General features: G+C 32.7%; 1 protein-coding gene and 1 long non-coding RNA gene across 2 annotated transcripts; both read left to right on the forward strand.

The window, feature by feature from the left end:
* The first annotated feature begins 843 nt into the window (after window positions 1–843).
* Window positions 844–4,453, forward strand: LOC148612585 (uncharacterized). Its single transcript, XR_015924428.1, has 5 exons — window positions 844–879; window positions 1,484–1,723; window positions 2,260–2,342; window positions 3,640–3,733; window positions 4,329–4,453. It is a non-coding gene; the product is annotated as an uncharacterized LOC148612585 (long non-coding RNA).
* Window positions 4,454–6,062: 1,609 nt separating this feature from the next.
* Window positions 6,063–23,035, forward strand: LOC148612586 (parafibromin-like). Its single transcript, XM_088594150.1, has 14 exons — window positions 6,063–6,221; window positions 6,927–7,032; window positions 7,948–8,080; window positions 8,803–8,858; window positions 10,652–10,737; window positions 11,958–12,183; window positions 13,262–13,363; window positions 14,529–14,601; window positions 15,154–15,357; window positions 17,038–17,125; window positions 17,891–18,028; window positions 18,816–18,907; window positions 19,174–19,315; window positions 20,772–23,035. The coding sequence occupies exons 1-14, from the start codon at window positions 6,091–6,093 to the stop codon at window positions 20,806–20,808; spliced, it is 1,614 nt and encodes a 537-aa protein (XP_088450276.1). The 5' UTR covers window positions 6,063–6,090; the 3' UTR covers window positions 20,809–23,035.
* Window positions 23,036–23,353: the final 318 nt, after the last annotated feature.

Genomic DNA, 23,353 nt, shown 5'->3' on the forward strand with positions numbered 1-23,353 from the left:
TGTGTCCGTTCGCTACGATTATCGTTTGCTTTCTCTAATTCATGCATAGATGAGATTAATGTAATCATCAACTGAATTCCGCATCAAAAAATGCAATTAACAAAATATTCTGGTCCATGTTGTTGGAGGTTTGTGTGCATCACTTTGTTATTGTCAATGGTCGATCTATATGGACTTAAGTTTTTCACGAGTTCAACATCGAACTCGCCATTTTAGTGTGTCAGAAAACAGTATCTTCTCATATTTCTTCTAAAGCTAAGGTAACTTATGGTTAGCCAGTAAACAAATTTTGCGTGATTTGTTGCAAATCAACTAACCACAAATTGACAGCTATTTTAAATTTTAACTCCTTGCTATAGCTCGTAATGAAATTGTAATCAAATTTTACACTGAAAAAGAAGAAAAATGACGCTGTTCTTAATGGCGTCAAAATACATTTGCATTTGCTTATGACGTCGCTTCATTCCGTCTTTTGTTGTTGTTGTTGTTTTTACTTCATTGTTTTCTACTGTCGTATATTTTCTGAAGCATGGATAGTTCGCAGGTCGTATACGTTCTGGACGTTCAGAGGCTGCGGTCAACTTTCTTCAAGGATTTGTAAGTTTTGTTACTGTGTCAAGTTGAAACCACATGATTTTCAAATGCATTTCAAGCAAACGCATCTCTTCGTGTAGTCTCTATACCCGTTCGAAAAATGTCCGAATTTGTAAACATGTTCGGATTTCGGAAATGCTGGGAAAGAAGAAAGGTTTTAAAATAAATTGATAAATTTATTTCTTGTAGGTTTGACAGACAGACTTATAACGAGTTTGCTTCGAGAGCACTAGAGATAATTCAGAAAATCAGAAACTTATTAGCAAGATCCACAAACAACAAGATGTAGGTTTTATCATCATTTTTATTTAAATGTATCTATAGTGAAATAAGTAGTTAGATGGACATAAAACTGAGACATCTGCATTCGATAATCTGGTACTTACTTACGTACTGTTTATACTTCCGGTTTATCCGAATGAACCTTAAATTCATGATGAAAAAAATCTGTTTTAAATTTTATTTTTTTTTATTATTATTATTTACATGGACATGGGTTTCTTGTGATATTTTATGTTTCAGTTTTTGATGAAAGTAATTTTATCTAATTGTTGAAATGTTCATATGGAATGGCAAAATGTGTATGAAGTGTGCACATTAAGATTTCAGTGATTTTATTGCATTATCCAAGTATTTATATACTTCAAGACCTTCAGAAATGACAAAAGTGTTTGTAAAGTTTATCTTTTTATGATATTGATAAGGTTGCACGATACAAATGGAATTGAGGTGCACTGTTCCGTATACAAAACTGACCCGTTTTTTGTTTTAATTTGTACTGTTTTGTTTCTGTTCTTGTTTTTTTTTTTTGTGTGTTTTTTTAAATAAATAAAACCAAAATATTTTTTGGGTATTTTTTATTTTTTTTAATATATGGATTTTCTTTCAGCTTTATTCCCGAGCAGACAACGCGTTGAATGCGTCAAAATTTCGCTTAAACTTGGCAAAAAGTGACTTCGATCATCTACAAGATATAAGCATAATAAAGAGTCAGGCAGATGATTTGTTGACAAAGATTAGCAATAAACAAAAGAAGGTTGCTAAAAACTCGCATATGTCAGCGAAAGAACTCAGCAAAGTCCAGAAACTGATCACACAAGAAATTGTACTAAGGACTGGAATAAAAATGGTATTTTTAAGAATATAAAAATGCGCTGTTGAGGAAAAGCTCATTGAATAACATTAGCCTGGTAAAGCAAATATAACAAAATTGCAACAGATAACCATACTGTCACTGGTGAATTTCTTTAAAGCAACATGTATCTCCCTGGAAATTGATCAAATCCAGTTGGTAGCGTGCGATAATCAAGATATGAATTATGATGTTAATTGATCTATCCCATACAATTTATCAAAATCCGACCACTTATCTGAACTACAATTGCAAATGACGGGCGGATGCACGGACAGAAGCAGACCATAACTAAGCCCCTAAGTCGCTTTACGCCGAGGGGCGAACAGTTGAATGCAAAGATAGGCATTCTCTCTATCACTGATAACAGAAGTAAATCAGTGTTAAGTATTGCTCTAACCTTAAAATTTCACTATTCGAAAATATTCTTGTAAATACGAAAAGTGCCCCTTTCCATGGAAAAGGTCTGTGTTGGCAAATATAGATGTATTCAATGATTATATGTACTCGGGTAATATATGTTGAAATTCCAGATTGAGCATGACCTGATGATAGACATTCAACGTCACTTCCTCCAGAGAAGAGCGGCCGGGGTCTCCACGGCTGATTTTGAAAGGTTCGTGTTAAAAAAGTGGCAACAAGAGCCTAAAAGCCACTGGAGCAGGCACAGACATGGCACATATGTAATAGAATAACCGTCACTGTGTTTTGAAAATTGACACAATTTGTTTAGATATTCATTCGACCCATACAGACATGACTAGTTAAGTACCAGTCCACATAAAATTCAGACTCTACCAATGGTAAAGTGATTCATTGTCAAGAAAAACCCACCAAACAAACGATGCCTTTTAAGTCTACATATGCTATACTTTCACATAACAACAACCTTTTCTGCATTCATATTTGCACTTTTTAGAAAATCATACATTTATCTCCCACTAAAAGCAACCAAATGAAACCAAATCAAGAACGATAACTCTTGCAAAGTGCAAATCTCATGCACAATCTATGTAATTTTTATCGCAACAGCGCAACAACCAAATGAAAAACAAAGACTGGTTACGTAATCAGTTACTGTTTATGGACAAGAAATAAAACTGAATTTGGTGGGTTTGTGACATGCATGAATCACCTTCGTCTGATTTTTTAGAAAGACTGATACTTAACTGCTACTACAGCCAAGAATCAGGCAAAATTTCATTCACGGTTGGAAAGCCTACATATTTTTGTTTGATATTTTGTTTAAAATGTTATACTAAACAGAAATTAACATGTGGTATTTCTTAAAAACCCTGTTCAAAGAAGATATAAATTGTAAATAATGTACGAGCAGACAAATTGGAATGAATGGTAACATATTCATCATATTGACCCACAAAACAACTTAATAACAAAAATAAAAATGTGTAGCCTTTTTTGGTGTATCATATATTACAGAATTTGCATGATTCTTACAAAGACTGATATTTAAAGGTTTAATTGACCACGATTCCATTTGAACGTTGGAAAACACTACACATATAAGTACCTCTGTCATGGTGTATGAAAATATGAAAGACAGCATTCTGTTGAATTTCTACGTTTCTATTTTTTCAAACAATCAATTGCTTAAAATTTTTCCAGCATTATCTAAGCCTAGTCTTCACACACGATGAATACTTTTGCACGTCTATTGAATATGATACTTCTATCGTTAATACTATTTGCAGATCATACAAACCCAGGCTTTCAAAAAATTGCGTTGCACTCCACTCCCACTCTCATTCAAATAAAAAGATCCAAAGCAAGTTTCACCAGTTATTTGTTAAGGCGATTTAAAAGCAGTTAGGTTGGATTTTTTTTCCGTTAAAATGAAATGAATATTTTTAGATATTGAAACTAATAGTATGATTGTTTTACAATATTTCAAGGTTTCAAACTGAACATCACAATCAGAATGAAGGGTTATCTTTTGATGAAATCATTGAAAAAGTGTGTAATAAGATAGAACTACGCGTACCCAAGGTAAGAATTGTTTAAATTATTTTGCGTTGGTGTGTATCGTTTACTTTCATTGTTGTGTTGTGTTGAAGGTACTATGTTCTGCTATAAAACTTTTACAGCGAATGTAACATAAATCACATTCAAAACATTCAGGTAAAGTAATAAAGATCAATTTTCAATCAGGTTGGCGTTAAAGCAAATTAGGTCCCCTACTTTCCCGTTAAAATGCATATACATGTACCCAAAAACATTTTAAAATCGAAAGCTAGAAGAATTAAATGTCATAACAGCAAGTTATATATTCTCCCTAAAACTATTTAAAAAAATCAAATTAAAGCTTCGTTGAATTAGTATTACGCATAGAACATATGTAAGATGACTGTCGATGCTTATGATTTATTTTTAGTAGCTAATCTTTTTTTCTATGATATGATAATCAGATGCTTAGTCGATCTTGATTTGATTTTTATGTAATCTATAAAACATAGACCGCATGGTTCATTTAAGCGCAACTCATATCTTCTAGATTATATAACTAATATTAAAATATTTCTCTTGCTAGCAACAAGTCTAAATGCAATATTAGGAAAATTATACAAATGAAACTTTTTTTCAGATGATGGAAGGCTTGACGACAGACTGAAATTGCATACACTGTAGTTCAACAAGAAAAGTGGCAGGTGTTATGGAGACGCTTATTCTAATTTCACATACTTAAAATGAAATAAAAATTTACAAATCGGTTTTTTTTTTTTTTTTCGTTTTGTTTTGTTTTCTTTTGTTTTTGTTTTTGTTTTTGTTTTTTTGTTTTGTTTTTGTTTTGTTTGTTTGTTTGTTTGTTTTGTCATTCTTCTAACGATCATTTATTTCCTTCCAATTTTCAAAACCAGGAAAGAATATCATTTGATTTTTAAACGACAACTATTAAAGTATCAACCATTTGATTTTCTAAAGGCTATGAATTTTTTTCTGAGACAATCTTTTTTTTTTGGCTTTTGCGAAAAAAAATGTTTTCGTGACAAGCTGGAAAGCATTTTTTTTTCTTCATGTGTATATTTAAAGGTAGCAAACGCTCAGAGTAAAACAAACAATTTTAATTTCAGATTGCTGAAGATGTTTTTTTTTCAAATTTTGAAACACTTTTTTTATCATAGCTTCTCCAGTAAATTACATGGTTGCTTCGCGACTTGTTACATCTGTCTCATTTGGAGCGCAGGTCAGAAAAATATGGAATACAAATAATGTAGTACTAGTAAGCATTGAGAAAAAATAAATGGCAGAAGACATACGGAGGCAGACAGACAACGAGTCATCATATACAAATATATATAGACTAACAACTATACACGAAGTCTGTTCTCAATTTAACTAGTAAAATGGGTTATTTATCATATATAGTGATGGTGTGTGGATGTAATTCTTATACAAGTATCCTTTAAAGAATGAAAACTTCGTAACTGCTCTGACAATAGCTGGTGCTCTGCTAGATAACTGAAATACTAACTCCTCAATCACGGGTAAAGCGTGACTTAATGGGACATTTTACAACTTTTCCACGTGAAAAGCGGAAGACACTATGTATAATAGTACAATATTAATCAAGGGAACCAAGATTCTAGCGGAAATCAAACGAACGTAATCTAGGGACAAAAACCAGACATGGAAAACAGACAAACACAACAAAGAACATAAAGTAACTAAAATAATACATACAAAGTAACAAAAGTAAATGAGCAACTCGGACTCCACTAAAAACTGAGAGCATGGACCAGGAGCACCGGTAGGGTAAGCGTTCTCCGCTTTTCTAGAAACACCCACCAAGTTGCTCATAAAAAGCCAAGTCCGGGGTAGACGAAAGAGGAAAGGAAAACTATGACCCGTTGAACAAATCAGTTTTCATGGTGCAGATGGATACACCGTAACGATCCACGAGTTCATGATGACGACCAGGATTGTAGTGATGACGCCAATCTTGTAGCAATATAATCCTATTCCAATCAAGGCGTCAGTTGAATATATATAATTCCTTGGTACGATGTACCTCTGTCAAGCACTGACATCGTCTCAATTAACAGCAACAACAGCTCAATAAATTATATAACGACAATATTATTTGCAGCGCAATGTGCTAAAAGATCCGAGTTTAATCAAATTTCGGGGCGATATGGTGCGTTTTTAAAAAAGTTAGATTTGGTTATTACTTAAATCTAGTCTCTAAAAATCTTCCCCCAAAGTGTATTTATAAGCATGAAAATACAGATTTTTTTCAAAATAAATTTACTGAATATAAATGTTTTATTCAACGAAATCATTTATAAATTGATATAAAGCTGTACATCGGTGTTTCGGTTTGAGATTATTTCATTTCTGAAGGTGCAATGGCGGATGTTTTGAGCATTTTGCGTCAGTACAACATCAACAAGAAGGAGATTGTAGAGAATGACGATCAAGTTATCTTTAATGATTTAGCATGGCCGAAGAGTGTTAAAACCAACTATGTCATTTGGGGGTTAGTAACTGGTTACATAATCAAATGGGTAGCTTAAATGCGGTGTTGGTTTTCGCACTGCACATTCTATTTCGCTTTAAGTCTTCCAATATCTCGACATTTTTCATTGATTTAACACCGAAAACTTACCAGACGATGGGTTGAAAGAAGAAAACAGTTTACTGTTCAAGTTTTAGTTAAAGAAAGAGTTTTTGTCACAAAGGAACAATAGTTCAGGTGGACTACATAATTTATCGTTGGGAGGCTGATTTTTATTTTACTCAGTTGTCTCCCTGTGTTTATAAGGTATGAACATTAAACTTACAAAATTCCCAGCAATTTTTCTTGAAAATTAACACACCCACACATGGAGGCATACTAAAACCTTGTCATGATAGTTTGTCATCTATTCTAAGTTGAAATTGGGTAGTTGGGATGTCATAACATATGTCTTCCATGTTAAGGAAATGCATTATAAAAACAACAGGAACTCAATCTTTATATTGTATCTACATGTATAAATTTTTTGTCACATAATTGTTTTTTTTCCAATAATGTCTTCTTTTTGTGTATGGCAGAGTGATGTTCCGAATTTGAAAACGTGACATTTTGACTGGGCAAATTCTGGGAGTGAAAAAAAAGTTATATAAACTGTTGAAAATTTTTGCATTGGTTACTGTTTTTTAATTCACTGTATATGAATGAAATGTTTTGTTCATTTTTCAGTACTGGTAAAGATGGCATTTCAAAAGAATACTACACATTAGATTGTATTTTATTCCTATTGAGGAATGTCCAACTTCAGCATCCACTTTATGTCAGAGAGGCTGCAGTAAGTTTGGAAAACTACACTTCCATTAGAAATAAAATTAATTTCTCCTGGGTATTTGCATCATTGGTGTAGGGGTAGTCTTTACTGTTTACCCATTCTTATATTTTCCAGCTCAAAATATTTTAGGTTTTTGGCGGCCTTTCGTTTAAATTCATTCGGCATGATGACGTTCTGTTGGTCTGTTCAGTTAAATTTTATGTGTTTTTTTACTGTATGTGGCTAAGTGTTTAATTTGGAATATACTATGTATTATGTGTTATAATAAATTACACATCACAGTGGCATTGTCATTCAGCTATCTCTAGCAGCGGCCTTGTCTTGCAGCTATCCACTTTTTTCATGACTTCACATTTATTCCCTTTACAGATGGTGGGTTAATCAGTGTTTAGTTTAAAGCATTATTTTGTGTCCATTGTTTGTGTAATACACAAAGGTGAGGGTTTGATACCAGGAGAATTTTATTTCTTGTATGTTTGCAAAAAAACAAAACTAATGACATATTTTCAAATGGGGGCTCAAATTTACACCTACAGCTTAGAAATTAAATTTTGTTTTGATGGAATTGTATATTGTTTGTATTTTTCTTATTTCTCTCCTAGTGTACATGTGCTAACAGTTAATTCTTTGAAATTTTAATCAATGATTGACTATCTTAAACCTGTTTCAAGAATTATGATCCATTTCTTTGTACAAAACTTCATGTCAGCAGTAATAACAACTTTAAATCAACCCATTAAAAGTCTTTCTGCTTAATTTATATTTGCTATTATTTTAGACATATAAATTATAGAGTAAAACATGTAAATAGATATTTTATATAAAACCATATTTTTTCCAATCACATAGTTATAGTAAGCAACCATCTGCAACAGAGGAGACTTATTGATTTGATCTGATTTCTTTTTAATTTCACAGGCAGCTGATGTGCCTGTGGTACGTCGTCCTGACAGAAAAGATTTGTTGGCCTACCTGAATGGAGAGACAGCCAGTTCGGCTAACATTGATAAAAGTGCACCTTTAGAGATTCCACTTCAGAGACCGGCTCAAGGTTGCTATGGGTTATTTTTATTGTGAAGAAGAATATTTGTTCTTATTACATAGTATAATAAAAACATGCTAATAAATTCACCAAGGAAATATAAATATACTCACTTGAATACATGTCAGTGTTAGAATCAGGCTCCAGCGCCACAAAAGTGAAAAAAATACTTAAGTCTGAGGATATTTTTATCTTCCATGGTAACTTCAATCAACCTATAATACAAACCAATGATGTCAAAAACAGTTCGAGAGTTTTCTCAGAGTTAAGTATTTTTTCAAGTTTAGTAGCACTATTCAGTGCATCTCAGAAACAACCCCTCCTCACATTATAGCAAAGGTCGATGGTAAAGACATTTAAATATTTAACAACTAGTCTCAGTTCAGTGCAAAGTTTTCCTGTCATTTCCATTTCTTAAGTAACCAGTTTAAACTTTTCCTCTTCACCACATAACCTGCAGGGGACATTAAATTACAATTATTTTTTTATCAATTAAAATATGACTTCTTTTAGGGCAAATGAATGTTTTGAGAATAATTTTTTTGCATATGTTTGTGGTCACTGTGGTAATTACATGTACATATGATAAATGAGTCAACAGTTTTATATATAGTTTTATGTATTTCTTTTAATCATTTGTAGATGATAAGAAACAAAATATTGTTTCCTTAGTATTTGTAACTTAAGTTTTCCCATTTTAATTCTACAACATTACATTTTATTCTTAACAGTTAAAAGAGGAGCAGAGGATGCAGGAGAGGCAGAGAAAAAGAAACCAAGACTTGAGGTTTGTTCCTATGAGATAATAGGTTATTATACCCCCACTCACGGGGGTGTATATAGGGAAATAACTGTACCTCCTTCCTTCTGTTACTCAGAGGCATATCCATCTCTTAATTTTACTCCTACTACACCACTGAATTGAATTTAATGACACTTTCACAGAATCTTTGTTACATATTCCCATTGTGAGCCTTTAATTTTAGAATTTGATCCAAGTCAATTTAGAGGTCAACAGTTCCATGCTTTCAAATGGGGAAGTGGGGTATCATGTTTGTGAGCATTGCTCACGGTTTCTCTAGTCTTTATGACCACTCTTGATTCTTTTTGGGGGGTTTCAGGATATCGATTAAGTTTTGCTACCAGTAATTTTTTCTACTTACATTCTATTTAGCCTGTTTCCGAAAGTATTGAAGATGAATGTTTGCATCATTTTTTAGCTCACCTGGCTGAAGGCCATGTGAGCTACTGCCATCACTTGGTGTCCGTCATTGTCGTCATCTTTAACTATTTTTCAAAACTCTTCTCTTCTAATACTACTTGACCAATTGGAACCAAACATGGTATGAATGTTCCTAGGGGTATCCTGCATAGAATTGATGTGGGGATTTTTGAACTGTTGAAAAACATGGCTGTCATTACTATAGATAGAACATAGTGTCAGACAGTAGTTTTTCGCATATATCTCCAAAACTGTTAGGTTTAGCCAAATTCTTTTAATAGTGGATATGATCCTTATTATTAGGACTACAAAAGTCAAAAGTCTTAAGGCATAAAAGTTGTCAGACGACTCCTTGTAAGAGTTATTGCCCTTGAAAGGGGAAAAATGACAGGTTTTTTTAACAGTTTTCGGCCAATATCTTGAAAACTATGATAGATAGAAAGAAACTTTCAATTGCTGAAATGATCCTTATGATAGGTCCTACCAAAGTCTTTCTTGAGTCAAAATTGTTGGACAAGTTCTTGTTAAATTTATTGCCCTTGAAAGACAAAATTAAACCAGGTGAGCAATTCAGGCTTCTGGGGTTTCTTGTTTGCGAAATAAGTAAAATAAAATATCTCTTAATGATAAATTGTCTTATACCCATGTAGCATTTTTGGAGTTTAACCTACAGCATGTTTTGTAGATTGTAACCTAAATTTTCTGATTCCTTAGAACTTAACAATATTTCTTTTCATTGGATAGTGCTGGGTATAATTTCACAACCTGAAAACTTTCCTTTCCTAGTTTGTCTACCCCAGACTTGACTTTTTATGAGCAACTCGGCGGGTGTTTCTAGAAAAGCAGAGGATGCTTACCCTACCGGTGCACCTGGTCCATGTTCCTAATTTTTAGTGGAGTCCCTGAGTTGCTCATTTGCTTTTGTTACTTTGTATATATGATTTTAGTTACTTTATGTTCCTTTTTGTGTATGTCTGTGTCTGGTCTTTGTCACTGGATTACATTCTTTTTATTACCGCTATAACCTTGGTTCCCTTGATTATTTTTTGTACAGGGATAAAAATTAGCAGTCGCCCAGTAGCCCATTGCTACTAGATTTTGAGCTGGGTAAAATTTAGTTGAACATATAGAAAATATTAAATAAAAATGTGGTCTGGACTAGCAGCGTGTATTTCCTACTTCTAACCCCTGTTGTATTTTTATTTTTTGTGAAGCACGCCATCAGCTAATGATGACTAGTATCTTAACAGTCTTTGTGCATGTATATAATATGAAAATGTTAAAAGCAAGTTTAACAGGACTAGTCGATGAAATTTTCCAAAATGTTTCATTCATAATGCGCTGTTGACTAATTGCAGGAAGAAAAGGTTCAACAGGATAAATTGAACTGGGCCAGAAGAATGGATGCTCCAAGAGATACAGCAGTCAAACCATCACAGTTAGCGTAAGTAGTTTTACAGAAAATCAAAGTCATGTTTAATGTTTATGGACTAAATAGTTTCCTCTGGCTCGTAAATATAAGGAGAGCTAGTGTGGTTTGTTGTCCCCTGCTTCAACGCAGAAGTGGACATAGAAATACCGTTATCCGTTCATCATACTATGTGGATGCAATTTTTCCGAAATTGCATGATCGTTTCCACTTGGTGGGATTGTTAGTCACAATTTATATTTGATCATATTGTGCACCTTTTTGATTCAGCAAAGTTTACAGGAGTTTACATACTACACTATAGGAACACTTCGTGGATGTGATTCCTCAGAAACCACGCATCAGATTTTGTTCAAATTTAGTATGATTGTTAGTGACCATATGTAGTTAATCACATTGTGTAGCCATTTTGATTTGACAAAGTTTACAGGAGTTATGGGACTTCGTTGAATTTGTACATACTGCACTATAGGAACACTTCGTGGATGTGAGTTTCAGAAACCATGCATCAGATTTTGTTCAAATTTAGTATGATTGTTAGTGACCATATGTAGTTAATCACATTGTGTAGCCATTTTGATTTGACAAAGTTTACAGTAGTTATGGGACTTCGTTGAATTTGTACATACTACACTATAGAGACACTTTGTGGATGCAACTCCTTGGAAACTGCTCAAGGGATTTTGTAGGATTGTTAGTCACCAGTTTGTACTTTTACAGGTGTTATTGGGCTTTTGCATTTCAAATTTTTTTTCAGAATTAGAAATTTCATCCATCTCTTTCAGATCTTCCTCACTACCAGAAGCCATGCCATTAGAAAGATTTGCTGCCATCACAGTAGATCGAAATGTAGAAATTTGATCTATCTCTTTCAGATCCTCCTCGCTACCAGAAGCCATGCCATTAGAAAGAATTGCTGACATGGCAGTAGATAGAAATGTAGAAATTTGATCTATCTCTTTCAGATCTTTCTAGCTACCAGAAGCCATGCCATTAGAAAGAATTGCTGCCATCACAGTAGATAGAAATGTAGAAATTTGATCTATTTCTTTCAGATCCTCCTCGCTACCAGAAGCCATGCCATTAGAAAGAATTGCTGACATGGCAGTAGATAGAAATGTAGAAATTTGATCTATCTCTTTCAGATCTTTCTCGCTACCAGAAGCCATGCCATTAGAAAGAATTGCTGCCATCACAGTAGATAGAAATGTAGAAATTTGATCTATTTCTTTCAGATCCTCCTCGCTACCAGAAGCCATGCCATTAGAAAGAATTGCTGCCATCAAAGCCAAGAGATGGGCCAAAAAAAGATCTATGATAAAGGTTGATGATGCTGATATACAGCCTGGTCCTTTAGAACACAGTAGCTTTGTTGATGCTGAAGTGGATGTCACAAGAGATATCGTCAGTCGAGAAAGACTTTGGCGTACTCGTACAACTATATTACAGAGCAATGCCAAAGTTTGTATTTATATATGCTGTTGAGTTTATATTGTCTATCAAATTTATTGATAATTTGAATTGGGTCATTCTTTTCAGACCTTAAAAATCATGTAAACAGAACCCTTTACTTTGTTTGACTATATAATACATTAAAAAAACATGTTAATTAAGATTTTGAAACAGAGTTCTACCAGCTCCAAGCAGTGGCTAAAGTTGGTTTTCTCTTTTACACACTGCTGCTGACAGGCTTTTATAAATTCTCAGACATAATTTAAATCATACATCTTTATACATTCAGAAAACTTTACATTAAATCATTCACTTTTGCCTGACTTGACACGATCCTTTTATTTGATTTTCTTTGAATCACTAATGCATGCGGAAACAGCTCATTTGATTTTCTTTGAATCACTAATGCATGCGGAAACAGCTCATTTGATTTTCTTTGAATCACTAATGCATGCGGAAACAGCACAATATTGCATTTTATTATTTTTATTTTTTCATTAAATTTTTGCAATTGACAAGTCATATGTTGGTAAGAAATTGAAAAAAATTAAATGTTAATTTAAAATTACACAATTAAAAAGTATATCTATATTTGAATTATTGAAGAAAATTCCACTACACACTTATTGAGAAACCTCATCTTTGAGGTCAATCTCCAGAATCCTGATTTTATCATCAAAAATATGCATGAAGCCGCACCCCTGTTCATTCTATATATATGTGTGACCTTGCTTTAGAATCGTGTATGTGTAGGTCAGAACAGTGGGATGTAGTTGAGAATTGCAGGAAATTTTAACATCAACATTTGTACCATCAACATGTTTATTTAAGACATTGTCAATATTGTAACATTACATTTGAGATACGAATAGAATGTCAAACTACAAAGATGTAATTTCTTTAGGTTAATAATATACCCCTTAACACTATGCAAAGTACACAGGTCAAACTTTTACAGATGTAGTTAGTTACTGTTTGTAGAGAAATCCTGATTGTTTTAATCATTTTCATGGAACAATGTCATTTGACCTTAACCATGTCTGCCTTTCACCATTGTTAATTTGAAGCAAATTTTGTTTTCTTACAGAGCTTTGCAAAGAACATATTTGGTATTCTACAGTCAATAAAAGCTAGAGAGGAAGGATCTCAGAAACACAAACCTAGTCATCATTCACATACACCATCAGTGGTAAGTCAAGATTTCTAATGAGGATCCATGTGTGTTAATGCTATGAAACGATACAGTTACTTCAAGATACGATACATATCATTTAACTTCCAAGGGATACTATTTAGTATTACTTTCCATGCGATACATTTTTACATTTTGTGATTTTAACTATACTTATAGATTTTCATTGTATTTTTTAATCCTCTGTAATCAATTTGAATCCATAGTACTTTCAAAGGTGTAATGGGAAGGTAGCGGGGTATCTTTTATTTTTATTTGATCAGAATTGATCAACCCCGGCTAGATCCTGCCATCCGAGGTTGCTATTTTGTTCATGAACTTAGTTCTAACCTCCGCGTTGAAGATTTTTCATGGAGAAAAAAAATGACTCCCAGTTTCTAGCATGCACTGAATCAGAGATGCATCAAGTTATGCCGTGTACTGAAAATGGGGGGGGGGAGTTTTTCGGTACCTCAGAGTATCTTTTCACCCCTTGATTCTGTAATTAAGATTTTTTTTTAATGTCAGGATATATACAACATGTGTAACAGTACAGTCATGAACTCAATAGAGCTTTTTGCTGACATAGCAACTTATTATCATTTTCAAGAACAATGAGTAGTAAGTTGTACTGGCCATTCACACAAATGTAGTCCCATCCGAAGTCTTGTAAAATTCCTTGGTGTGCCTGAATGTGTGGAGTTTATCCCTTAACTAAGCATAAAGGAAACTTTAAAATTGGTGATCATTGCCAAGCACACAGTGTATGGAAAGTGAAAGACAACTGGCTCAAGGGCCAGAATAATGTGTTAGAATGTGATGATATGTGGGTTAGCTCAATAAAAATCCAGCTGAATGTGTTTGACAAATACAAAACAAAGTCTGGTTTATAGATCAAACATTCTCATCCTGAACTACATGAAATATCTGCCATCAGATGTTATTTAAAGGCTGTCAGCTGTGACTCCTAATTCTCTATTTAACTAAAACTGTAGTGTTGTAACTATTCTATAGTATATACTAAATCTAGTATAAAATCTTTTAAATCCTTTCCTGTTCCCAAAAGAGCACCTAATCTCTTATTATACTTGAAATACCTAATCAATCAATTGTTCGTTTATGAGGACCAGGTCCAGACCCAATATTTTTTATTCCTACTCCTTGATTCTGTACATATTTTCAGTCACAACCTAGACCAGTTCCACAGGTTGCTGCCTACAGCAGATATGACCAGGAAAGATTTAAAGGGAAAGAAGGTTAGTATTATTGTCGTATGATGAAAGGAATTACTTTGTTTTCTTTATTTTTACTTTTTACGACTTCACAGTAAGGTGAGGACTGTTTATCACAGGTTTTAGAAATGTCAAGATGGGTTGCTTGAAAAGAACTTCTGTAATGATGGAATGCCCTCAAAATATGTTGAAATTTTTAAATTTGTAGCCATGCTACTCTGCCAAGCCCACAATGTTTCAAGGGTACCTGCAGGCTTTACTTTCTTTAAGCTAGCACGATAGATTTTGCTCAGCATGTTGGACTAATACAAAACATGGTCCATTTGATTGGTCAATCCTTCTCATCCCGAAGTGCATTTGATATCTGCTATAGGATATTAAAACATAATCAATCAATCAGTCAATTAAAATATATTCATTACTACACCTTCACAAATTTCCTAGGGAAACACTAGTTACAGACAATTAAGTTTTATTTTTTTCTTAATATCCATGTTATATCTATTTCAGGAAACTAAATTGAATTTTTATGAGCCATAAGCAAAAAAAACCCAAGAATTTATTGATTTCTTTCAGAAACTGAGGGTTTCAAAATCAACACCATGCAGACCTTTCACGGTATGGCATTAAAGCATGTGACAGAAGAATCTGCCAAGGTTCCAGAGAAAGTTGAAAAACCCAAAGAAGCTACTTTACCATCTCAGACACCTCCCTCACAAACACCACAACCATCATCCAGACCGATATCCCAGGCTAGACCTCCACCAAGTCAGAAAAAAGGTATTGTCCCTAAATTAGCCTTGTAACCTACATATATAAATAAAGAATCAGGAAGAAAACAAAAACAGGGTCGATGACAATATTAAGAAAAGTAAGCACAAATGAATTTTCATCGGTCAGCTTTATCATGGTACTTGTACAGTGATTTTTCTAGCGCTCGTCATTTTCGTCAATGACGAAAGACTTTTCAGAATGACGAAAATAATTGAGTCTCATTTCGTCACCTGAAATCTTTGAAAGTACAAAATACATTAAGAGCTGTAAGCCCAACATTGGTTCAAGTGGCGAAAGAGACAATTTAATTACCCCAACCTAATTACAACTCTCAACAGGTATAAAAAATTTGCGTAAGCAATCTCAACAGGTATAAAAAATTTGTGTAAACAATCACCTAAGTTGCCAATTACACTAATCAGACACCACACATGGAGTAAATGTCGATCTCTGACCACACAAGTGTGAAAGTTCAAATGTGGGTAACAATTGCTGCTTTGAAAATTCCTTTACTTCTCATTAACTTTGTCTCAAAATGACATAAAAAGTAATTTATCATTTATTTTTGTAAATCAAACTTGAGTGTAAACCAAATGTGGGTAATTTTGCCACTACCCCGGTGTCACTACAATTTGTAGTTGAATGTCAGCAATATTAACAATGAATTCCTCAGGGACCAATACTAAATATAACTGAAAAATAATGACATAAATTTGTCATTAACTCAGTCTGGTTCCCAAAGGCACAGTTGAAAATTGTGCTAAAAATAGAATCTCATGAGGCAACAATAAGGAAATACCTATTTGAAAATATTTATATCTGTCCAATGTAGCACTGGTGCATGTTAAGGCAGTTCTATATCTACACTGTGCTAGATGTATTTTTGTGTTTCTACAAAGGGTGGCAATGCAGAAAACAGCATTTTTTATATGAAATACATGTACATTTAAAACTATGCCAGGGATGTACACTTGTATTTCCCTGATTAATTTATAAGAATGTAAAGGGATTTCTATTTTTGATGACTCTTAAATGCTGGGGAGTTTCTTTTTTAATTAAATCTCAGGCATGCTTTTTGGATTCCCTGGAAAACATGCTTGCATGACTGTGGAAAAAAACTGTGTGCTTTATTCATATGCAATGTACATGTACATTTAAGTTTTATTTAATGTCTTTACAAAGTGCTGTAAATAACAGATGATTCTGAAATATCTTTTGTCAGATACAAATATTACCATACTTTAAAAAAAATATACCATTAAAAAGGTCCTCATTTTCTCACACGAAAGTGGCTAAAGCTTTCAAAATCCTGGAAAAAACCCTGCTTGTACTAGGGATTTTCTTTTCCTTAGAGATAAATTTATGAAGCATCCTCACATAGTTATCATTAATGGGTTTCTGGTCAGTGTTGTCTCCCTTTCTGGGGTATTGATTTTTTTTTTCACAAAATGTATAACAGTATTGTCATAAATGTTAGGATTTACACATATATTATGATGTTTGAAAAAAAAAGGGAGTGATTGACATCACACACATAAAGTGTTATCCATGTATAAACAACTAAGTATGTTGTATTTTTCTATAGAACAAAAAAGTCTGAATAGTTTGAATTTATTAAGACAGAAAGTTGGGTAGATATGTGTACATGTATATTTCACTATGGATGTAATTTGATTTTATTTTCAGGGTCTCGGACACCTATTATCATTATTCCAGCAGCACTTACATCATTAATCACCATGTACAATGCGAAAGATATTTTACAAGAATTTAGGTAAATATAAAATTTAGTTATACAGCTGTGAAGTATTGGTTGATAGAAACATTCATCTGACACATGATATAACTTTACTCACATTCAATTGTTGGATTGATCTACCATTAATCTGAAACATATAAAAGAAAAAGTTTGAAAAATTATTTTTTTTAAACTAATGTTCAGTTTACAAAATAAAAACTTTAAATCTCACAAGGCATGTTTGATTTATTTTTGAAAAGACAGATAGACGGGCAGAAAGAATGATGGACAGCAATTTATCATTATATTTCAAACAAATGATGAGCCATTGCTTAATATGCTACTTTATTGACTAATGTTCAAATATTGACCTAAATATGATAGAAACTGCCAATACAATACAAAATACAAAAGTGTGACAATGCAGGATATAGCCTTCCAATACAGGATTTAGCTGTCCAATACGGGCTTTACCCATCCAGTAAGTCATATTGGACTGGTTAAAATCCATATTGACATAGGGTATCGGACTAGTTAGTCCATTAAGGTATATTTGCGTATGGTTTTCCATATTGGCTGAGTTATTGGTCCTCAGCTAGAAATATTGGAATTCAGCTACGCCTCGCTCCAATATGGCTAGCCTGGGATCAATAACTAAGACAATATAGAAAACCTTCCACAATAATACAATAGTTTGGACAACTGCACCTTGGTAAAATGCTAGAGTATTCTTATTTACATCTTATTCACAATTTGTGATGGCAACATTATAATCCTTGAATATGTTCGTTTTTCATTCAGATTTGTCTCAACGGATGATAAAAAAGCACAAGGTGCCAAACGAGATAATGAGGTTTTGATACAAAGGCGGAAAACTGGAGGATTGACTGTGCCGTACAGAATTATAGATAGTGCTGCGAAACTTACCACAGATGACTGGTGAGAGAGCATGATGTCTTAACTGTGCAATAGAAGTTTTTATTCAGAGATATCTTTTGTACTATTGGTCCATCCGGATCATCTGTTTTAGGTGCATCTTGCAATATTCTGTCTGGCCTCATTGATTTAAACTGAAGACAATAAATAAAATTAAGCTCAGAGATATACTTAATAACTTTATATACAGTCAGATAGCGTTTAAACATTCAATCAGAATAGTCATGTTGAATAAAGTGATTGTATTTGAAATTTATGTATTAAGTATGGCATATTGTGTATGTGCTGTTAAAAAATCTGAAAGAGAAAGTGTCTCATACTTTCTCATTGATAAGTAAAGAGCAAAGAATTTCTAAATGAAGTCATGTTGGACAGTGTTTTTTTGTAGATTCAGTGCACTTTAAACTTGAAAATTTAACTAATTCCTGGCCATAATGTGGTGAATAATCTTAAATTTTCCTCTGAAAATCCTCCATCAATTTATATTTCATCCAATGAAATCACTTTTAATGAAAGTTTAAGGAAGATTTTCAGGTTTCTTATGGAACTGAGGCTTGGTTATCAAAAAGTTCTGTGCTTATTTATAAAATTACTGAGAAGTTGTGTTATTGTTGTACACAAATTTGGTAGAGAGATGACCTGACCAATTCTAAAATTTTAACCATTTCCCAACTAAATATATTTGAAACATGTTTGGAAGGTCCTATGAAATTCCTATTTACCATAATGTCATTATGAGCTGTATATTTACTGTAATATCCTTATCCTTTTTTGTATTTAATTACTTTAGGGACAGAGTTGTAGCTGTGTATGTACAGGGTCCTGCCTGGCAGTTTAAAGGATGGCCATGGAATGGTAATCCTGTTGAAATTTTTTCTAAAAGTAAGTACTCTTTTCTTTTTGAGAGCCCAGTATGTGGTTGTTCAATAGTTTTCACCTTGTCTTTCAATTTTTCTGTCAACAAATTCTGACGAAAATCTGCATACATGATTTTAATACTTTAATACATATATTACTTAGATATGCAAATTATTTGGAATTTCTTAATTCATGGAGCAAGTTGAAGCTGTCACTGTCAGTGTAGAACTTTGATGATTTGAATTTGTTCTTCAGTCATTTGGTTATAAATGATGCTTTCTGTTTTTCAGTAAAGGCTTTTCACATAAAATGGTCAGATTTACCCTTAGATAACAACATTAAGAAGTGGAATGTTACAGTTTTAAATTTGGACAGAAATAAGAGACATTTAGACAGAGCACACATACAGACATTTTGGGAAGTATTAGACAAGTAAGTACTCTGCAAATCTGGTGTTCACCATATTTTGGTGTGTATAGTGCGCATTTATGTATTGTGTGCAGTGCAATTTTGAAGGTCTAAATGTGTGAAAAAAAGTTCTTTGGACTAAGGTTGCAGTAAAATTTGTAAGACTAAAAAAATCGATATTTTGCACTTGATCGGTCAATTTATTTACCTTGATGCAGTATTTCCTGTGAAAATGTGGAGGAAAGAAATTCTATGCAGACTAAAACATCATGTAAACATCAGTAGCTACATAAATTTGATAATTTTAATTTTGAAGCATGATAAAATTGACACAGGATATACAAAATGGCTTATAAAACAAAATTGAAAGTCAGGAAAATCTGACATTTGGCTGTAACTCAAATGTCACAGTTTTTCATTTAAAAACATACTTTTAAGAAAGAGAAGTGTAAGAAACAATCAAAATAAATATCAGAATAATCATTTTCAGCTGTGAAACATTTGATAAGGAGGGTTTTACAAAAAAAGGAATTAGTTACTTTTTGGTTTTTAGTTGTTTCATATTAATTTCTAACCATGCTTTATAAGAAGGAAATATTGTACAACCTTTGTTTGAAACATGTTAATAAGTCATTTGAACATGATTTGAAGAAAATATCACTAAACATTTTTAAATATTAAAGATGTATTTGATGATTAGATAAAATTTCTTTCAGTAACATTTTACTTCCATGTGTTTGTTTACATTACGCAATGTCTTTTCACATAACATAATCTTTAATTTCGAGGCCAATTCTTATGTATTGATGAATAATACGCACCCCATGTTCTGGAAATAATTTCTATTTAAAAATGTGCGCATAATACACACCAAAATATGGTACCTCAATAAATGAAATTTAAGATAAGAAAGAAAAATACAGTACAATAGATATGTTCTTAGAATTAAAATAAAATATGCTTTGTTGTTTTTTTGGTTTATTCATATATTTTCAGTGTATGTTGGTAGTTTTTGATTCCCAACTTTTTGTTTTTGAGAAGTTATCTGTTATCTACATTGTCAGTTTATTTCTCATGGATGCATTCAAAATTTGTCCTTTTTTTTTGTGTCAAGTGACTGTGTGATAACCAAATTTAAATATTCATTTTATATAGTTGTGATAAAAATGGTGTAAGTGACTTTTTTTTCACACAAACGCAAATAATAACTGAGAAAACATGAGAAACAGGTACTATAATAGTTGTTGGACTATTTCTTGCTAGTCAGTTTGATTTTCACCTGTAATTCTGTTGTGTTTATACATGTAATTTGGCTGTTAATCTCACAAGGAGGAAATACTTTTGGTGTGAACTGGTCAAATTTTGTATCCCCTAAGTTTTCGGAAACTGCAAAAATTCTTTGTTACAGGCTTTTTGACAAAAATAAATACTTCGGTGATTGCACATAAAAGACCAACCATTGCTATTTTTCACATTTCAGGTTTATGGCAAAGGCTAAACCACATTTAAGATACTGAAACTGGATGAGATACAGATGTGTTGGAAAACAGTTCTGCTGTTAGGTGCAAAGGTCTCCATTATAACTTTGCTTATAACTGCTTGTATGTCAGATATTAAAACTTATCCCAAGACAGGCCAGATGGAGAAACAGATACTCTGCTGAAAACAGAGATTATGTTCAAAATCTTCCAAGTTTGCACAATTGGATAAACATGTATATTTGATAATATACACTAGTTGACTGCAGTTGACCATTTTAGTTGTAGATGTGTTTATTTACAATTTTGAGTTTAAAACTCAACATTTAAAATGTACTTATAAGGATATTTACAAATCATGCCAATACCCAAGAATAAAATGAGGCATTTTTTTTTACTTAATAAGTAAGAATTTAGGAGGTGTATTAGAGTGCACTTCTTTTTTTTCTCTTAAAAAGCTAAAAGAAATTTAAAACATCATTAACAACAAGATATACATGTATACTGTAAGCCCCAACCACCTGCCTGTGTACAGACCTGAGACAATGTTTTATCTTAGGCCCTTCTGCATTCCTGGGTTTGAACCTGAAGTAACGTTTTTAAATTGTATACACACATAAGTTCATGAATGTGTCAGATTTGGTGCAGATTTTTCACTTCAATTTTACTTCATGACTTACCTTGACTTAAAAGAAGTTGGTTCAGTAAGGACAAAATCGGGCCTCTAAAACAGTCTGCATGAAGAAAATTTCATGATGTTTTGCCAGCTCTTAAATGTGTTTTATAGTTGATTTGATTGGTTTATGATAATAGTTTGAACATGTACAGTCATATATGCCCTTCAAACTTGGCTGAAATTGGAAAAATCTGTTAAAAATGCTGGAAAACACCAGATTTTGTGCAGTTTTTCACTCTTTTAACAGTGGCCACGTGCATGTTTATTCTCATGCTTCACAGATTTTGTGTATAATTGTCAATTACAACTCTTGTAAAAATAACTTGAGTGAACAGATATGAAGCCACTTCCATTCCACACAAAACTGTCTTAAAAATTGCAGAAATGTTTTTGTAAAAGTTACATAAATGCATACTGTTATTTCTAGACTAACATCATAAATCTGATCAAAAACATCTTGTTTTCAGTGTTTGCAACTGTTTTACTATACTACTTCTACCTAGAAATCAGCTTTAATCCAATTTTCAAAAATGCCGAAATTAAGGGGCCAAAAGGGGTCCTTACTGAACTCTCCCCTTTAAATATGGTTAATATGTTGATTGAACCTAAGTCTGAGTCTTGTTTATATTGAAGTGTGAATGTATTTAATTCCAAAGAAGGAAGGCATTATTTTTATAAATCTTGTTCAAAGTCTCCATCACTGTTTTTATAACTTTTCTCTGAATAAAAATATAAATTCAGTTCGAATTCATGAAATTACAGTTCAGTATCAGGGTTCATTATGTTTTCTTAGCATTGTCCTTTTTTTTATTGTTCACTTTTGAAACTGCAAACAGTGCTACTTTTTCATTGATTTGTACATAACATTGTGTTGAGGAAGTTTGACATGTGAGGTGAAATTAATTTCTTTAGAGTATTGTTTAAGTGTAATTTGATGAAATGTTCCTTTTACATGCTTATCTGGTTATTCACATAAATAATTGCTGAAAAGCAAATGCTGACTGCCAGTATGTGTACAAGGGAAGATTTTCTTTATTACTTCAGATTTTGTCCCTTCACTTATTCAGTTGTTCTATGCGAGTCTTCCGTTATACTTCCCTGTAATTTTTGTCAAAGCTTGATTTTTACTTTTCACTTGCAATTTATTGAAAACAGAAGACATGCATTAAAGTACACATATTGAAAGATTTAGACATAATTTTTTTGTTTAATTCCAGTTAATTTTGAAATGAAATGATGTTGCAGATGGAGAACTGAGAAAATAAGTTGAATCAATTGATGTTTTATATACCTTGCAATCAGATATTAAAGTGCTCATGACATTTCATTATTTAAGATCACAAATATTGTTCATGTAATGTTTCCTTCATTTTAAGAAGGGTTTATCATCAATCATCCAGTCTCTTTTAGTACATGTTCATGTATGTGTGTATAAAATTGACAGTATGAATGAAAATATATTGAGTGAATAAGGATGTAAGATTGGAGAGATGTTACGTTCATCTAAGGTGAGGAAATAGCATTGCTGTATAAAGTAAGATATCAATTTTATCTTGTGATTGAACAAGAATAAAAAGATGTAAAAGATTACTATTTTGACTTTTGTTTGTATGAATTGATACTTGTTTCCATGGTAATTCTGAACGAATTTGCTTTAAACTATAACTTATCTTGCTAAGATCTGATTGGCCTTATAGTACCTTAGCATGCTTAGGCCACATCAAGTTAATTTGTAGATTCCTATACCCCATCAATTTTTCTCCTAGGCACTTCATATATTTCTCAATTTTTTCTCGTCTCATGAATCTATCATGATACAACTTAAAATGACCATTGTCTTTTGTGTGAATGCAAGTTTCCAGATGTGATATAGATAGCTGTGCTCATACTTAACTGTATGTAATAATT

Source organism: Perna viridis, chromosome 7, assembly GCF_037379345.1.
Source record: "Perna viridis isolate PV_CMFRI_1.1 ecotype Kerala chromosome 7, ASM3737934v1, whole genome shotgun sequence".
Taxonomy (NCBI): Eukaryota; Metazoa; Mollusca; class Bivalvia; order Mytilida; family Mytilidae; genus Perna; species Perna viridis.

Coding starts and splice junctions, on each gene's coding strand:
- LOC148612586 (XM_088594150.1), top strand. CDS start 6,091: ATGGCGGATGTTTTGAGCATTTTGCGTCAGTACAACATCAACAAGAAG. Junction 12,184..13,261: donor TATTACAGAGCAATGCCAAA/GTTTGTATTTAT, acceptor GTTTTCTTACAG/AGCTTTGCAAAGAACATATT. Junction 14,602..15,153: donor AAGATTTAAAGGGAAAGAAG/GTTAGTATTATT, acceptor GATTTCTTTCAG/AAACTGAGGGTTTCAAAATC.